Source organism: Sinocyclocheilus anshuiensis, unplaced genomic scaffold, assembly GCF_001515605.1.
Source record: "Sinocyclocheilus anshuiensis isolate Anshui unplaced genomic scaffold, SAMN03320099.WGS_v1.1 scaffold446, whole genome shotgun sequence".
In the NCBI taxonomy this organism is placed as follows: domain Eukaryota; kingdom Metazoa; phylum Chordata; class Actinopteri; order Cypriniformes; family Cyprinidae; genus Sinocyclocheilus; species Sinocyclocheilus anshuiensis.
In genome coordinates, this window is record NW_015544247.1 from 3878708 (window position 1) to 3883549 (window position 4842).

At 33.7% G+C, this 4842-nt stretch overlaps 1 protein-coding gene across 6 annotated transcripts in view; it reads right to left on the reverse strand.

Annotated features, from left to right (window-relative positions):
- Nucleotides 1-4842, reverse strand: part of efr3ba (EFR3 homolog Ba (S. cerevisiae)) — a 33868-nt gene that overhangs the window by 17366 nt on the left and 11660 nt on the right. For 2 of the 6 annotated variants that reach the window (XM_016498634.1, XM_016498632.1), the window contains exons 1-5: nt 4239-4413; nt 3835-3919; nt 2331-2407; nt 1124-1251; nt 855-1005 (exon numbers count right to left, since the gene is read on the reverse strand). In XM_016498634.1, the coding sequence (XP_016354120.1) occupies nt 855-1005; nt 1124-1251; nt 2331-2407; nt 3835-3919; nt 4239-4307 (510 nt within the window). In that variant the 5' untranslated portion in view covers nt 4308-4413. Of the gene's footprint in view, nt 1-854; nt 1006-1123; nt 1252-2330; nt 2408-3834; nt 3952-4238; nt 4415-4842 lie in introns of those variants that run through there. The other 4 variants (XM_016498635.1, XM_016498637.1, XM_016498633.1 and 1 more) reach the window with 3 other exon arrangements.

Here is a 4842-nt window from a genome sequence, read left to right on the forward strand (position 1 = left end):
CACACACATACAGTATATATTTTGAAAATATTTACATGTATATATTTATATTCATATAATTTATATTTATTATAAATATATTTAATATACAAACATAACATATTTTTCTGATATACATGCATGTGTGTATTTATATATAAATAAAACATATACACAGTACACACACATATTATGTAAACAAAAACTTTTTTTTTGATGCGATTAATTGCGATTAATCGTTTGACAGCACTACTACATATATATATATAGAAAGTTCAAAATAACAGCATTTATTTTAAATAGAAATCATCTGAAACATCACTTTTGTACAATTTAATGCATCCTTGCTGAGGATAAATTTTATTTTAAGACTAGACAAGACTGAAAATTCAGCTGTCATCACAGGAATAAATTACATTTTTAAATATACTGAAATAAAAAAAAAATTGTTTTAATATATACGTATATATATATTCTTAATTTGTAACTGAACTGAACAAGACTGAAAGCAGCAGTATATTTAGGAGATGTGACTCTGTGGGGATTTGATTGGCAAGGAGGGCTTTATATTTAATATAGTTTGGATGTGCTTGATTGAGGTGAAGCCAAAATGTTACAGCTTTGCACTCTGTGTAATTAAGCGGATTGAGCTTTTGAATCTTCTTAGTTCTGGTCTGATCCTCCGAGATCACTGCAAGACTGACACCTGAACCCATGGTGTTGATGCAGCAGCCACATCTCCCTCTGTACTGCAGAGACGCCCGACTCAAGCTAGATTTATCAAGTGATAATTTCCGCGTTCTAAATCTGTAACTACATCAATAGGGGCTGTAAGTGAATTTCACTAGAGAGTAAAGGCAGTAAATTTCACTCACTGAGTTAGTGCCCAGGATCTGTAAATTGGGTTTGTCTGCCTCCAGCAGCTTGCGCACCATAGTAAGGAAACTTTCCACAAAAAGGTTTATACTCTGACAGTGACAGGCCATCAGCAGCTGGTCCAATGCCTCCATCGCAATACAAACATACCTGTGAGACACACACAAACATGACACTGCCAGGGATGATCACAGATTATTATGTCAAGTATAAATCACAGAGCCAGACAGAAACAATCACTGCATTTTCTTCCAGTTTTTGTTTATACCCATATCTATGCCGGGCAACGTCTCTGGATAGTCTCTCTGACAGGTAGGCACCGATACGGTCTAGTTTCTCTGGAGCAGACAAGGCGTAAAAAGTAAGCTTCTCCATGTTAGCTTTCACCAAACCGTCCTTTACACAAAAAGACAAGACAGGAAGATAGAAAGAGAGCAAGAAAACATTGAAAAGAGGCCTATTAGAGAAAGACATAAGAAGAAAAATGAACCATAAAAACATTTTAAACTTTTCTCTACCCAAAAAGAATCTTCCATAGATGATTGATCTTCTATTCTGAGTCTAATGCAGATCCTAATACAGATTCTTAAGCTTGTCTCATTATTCAGAAGACAGACAGATTCAAACAATTTCCATTTTTGTGCTTTAACCTCACATGGTGCAATATGTGACGAGGGGTTCTTTATACAATTAGGCTTTTATTTGTAACCTGTTAAATTACTTAAAATATAATTTGCATTAAATTATCAGTGCATTTTTCATTTTACTCTTTTAATTTATTTTAGAGTATTATCATATATAACACCTATCTTTATTTTTTTATTTTTCTTCTTCCCAGTATTACAATATTTGATAAACATTTTAATATTAGATAACATTTTTTAGTGCAATTTAAACTTTTTCTAATAAATATCATTCCAAAACCGTAAAAAGGAAATAGAAAAAAATAGTGTAATTTAAAAAATAGTGTATAAAAAATAACTACACTGTAATATATAAGTTAAAGTAAATAAAGATTTTAAGTACATTTTACAAGATTATAATTTCAGTGTCTTTATTTAAAAATTGCTTCTGTGTAATTAAGGATTTAAATTTATTAGCAATTTTTTTTTTCAGATTACTAAGCAAACTAAAAATGGAAAATATGTACGTTGTAAGAAATTAACCAAAAAACCCCACAAAACCACACTTTATTTCTTAATTTTAAAATACCTTTTGTAAATTCTTTTTATTTTCTCTCCTATTTTCCGAACCCCAGCATGAAAATCCCTGAAACAGACAACTTGTCTGTTAAATCAGGCAATCAGGTGAGCATGCAGCAGATCTGCGACGCCACAGTGGCTCTAAAACTAATGAATTTCACCATTGAAAGCCTATGTCTACATCACTGCATTGATCACTTATGGCTGATAACCACTAGAAACCTAGTGAAGCATCCCTTTCTCTGGCTCAGCTTTTATTTCATCTGACCTCACCTCGGGGTCCTCAGGAAAGATGTTATCCACCAGCCTCTTATAACGGGGTCTCAGGGCCCCACAGCATCCACAAACACCTGAAACAATGGGAGAAAGTCAATTAGAGTGGCAGTAATATAAAAGAAGACCCTAACACAATAACTGAGCACACAAGGAGAGAAATAATACATGTGAAGTAAAAAAGGAAGTTTGGAAGACTATCTCTCCAGACTCCTTTGTTTACCTCATCTCCGGGATGTAGGGCAGTATTGATTAAGAGTCTTTGTAATTATACTCAACGTGAGGTTTATTTATTGCATCGACACATTAAATGAATTAGACCTGTGTTCTGTAATCTAGTAAGTGAGGCCAGTCGATTCAGGGGAAAGGCATTAATCTGTATTTAGGAAACGTCTGCAGCTTGGTGTGCCAGTTAAATGGCTTTGAAAAGAATCTGTTGAAAGCATTTAGAATTGTTTTGGTTTTAAACCAGCACTTGAAAGCCCATTAAAGGCTTATACAGATATATAAAGGGACACATTGTAAAAAAGGTAAAAAGGATAATTTATCAATTGTCAATAATTTGATGCAAATGATTTCAGGAGAATAATAATATTTTCATTTTCATTTTAAAATAAGATTGAATATGTTAACATTAGCTACTGCGTTAGGTAATATGAACTATCAATGAACAACAGTTTTTTTTCAGCATTTATTAATATAGTTTAATCAGTGTTATTTTATTATTATTTTTTATACTATTATAATATTTATTAATATTTTGAATTAGCTTTTATTTTTATATTTTCAGTTTACATTTAAATTTTAATTGAAATATTAGTAATTTTGTTATGTGTTTTTGCCCTTTTTATTTATTATTATTTCTATTTAGTTGATTTCAGGAGAATAACAAAAATATTGAAATTTTAAAATAAGATTGAATATGTAACATTAGTTACTGTTTTATGTAATATGAACTATCAATGAACAACAGGTTTTTCAGCATTTATTAATATAGTTTCATCAGTGGTATTTTATTATTATTTATATACTATTATAGTATTTATTAATATTTTGAATTAGCTTTTATTTTTACATTTTCAGTTAACATTTAAATTCAACTTGAAGTTTTAGTCATTTTATTGTCATTTTTATGTATTATTATTTCTATTTAGTTTTAATTTATTTTTATTTTTATTAATTTTAGGACTTACACATATTTATTTCATTTAATTGCCAAGGCAACATTTTTATATATTATATATAATTATATGAATATGTAATATATGTTCTTTTAAAAATGAATTTGTCATACTGCAGGGCTATTTAAGCAACCTGCAGGAAGGTAAAATGTGATTAAAATTGTTGAAACTGACCAGTCACTGAATCTAAAATACACACTTTTCCTTATACATTCATAACTTAAAATACTGATGCTGAATAAAAACAGTTCATATAAATGTTGCTTGTCAACTACCCAATTAAAACTCCACAAACATGGTTTTTCAGACACACACAAACCCACTTCTGGGTGGATGAGTCAGAAGCAGCACCTTGGCAGGACCCCTGGGAAGGACAAGGCTGTTTACACCACTACCATAGTGAAAGAGCTTCGTCATGGAGGAAAGTAAACAAATCAGAGCAGGTGGAGCGATCAGACAGCAGCGCTCAACCACCCCCACAAAACTGACAAAGGCAACAAATATTAAGGATCATATCATACACGATATGACCAATACGAGCAAAATAGTGTGTATAGAAGGATATGATAGAGCAGACAGATATTAAACTACCTACAGTATATCTATCAGTTAGAGCATCAGTTTACAAAACTCACTCAACTTTGTTTTTCAAATGCAACACAAGGTCAGCGTAGGTTTATTGACTCAAGCCTGCTGTCCGACTAGCTATTGTCAAGCTGCCGTTTACCGAGATCGTGATTGGCAATTCCGCTGTGATTGGATGGACGGGAGAGGAGCTGGAGTGTGAGTCACACATTGGCACACCTGCTAGTGTTTTGACACTTCAGCGTGACACCTCTACGCCTAAAGCAACTGAAGCAGAAGCAAAAGAAAAAAAACCTGACAGTCGACACTGAATATTTCCACCCACACACTCAAGACTGCAGTAGATTATCTCATGCTCTCCCAGTTCCCTTTCAGTCGGTCACTCTCGACGTCACGTTGGTGACTGACGAATTGGGATCTCGCTTAGAGAGACCAATCCACTTCGAGTGTAAACTAAACGAGCCAATGCACATCGGTAGGCCGGGGCTCGCAACAAGAAGGCCAGTCACACTGGGAAAACATACCCGTTCCACTTGGCACAGGAACATTGAGGAAGCCCCATCCTTCCCGAAGGAGGTTTCAGGAGCACTTACACATATGAACAACCGTTTAGGTGCATATGGAAGATTAGAGGTGATTGTAACTCTCTTGGACAATGCAGAAGTCTGCCGGGAAAACACGGGCTCTGAGGCTATACCGTGGACTTTACACATATGGGATCCACTTAGGTCTCTACATATGGAACC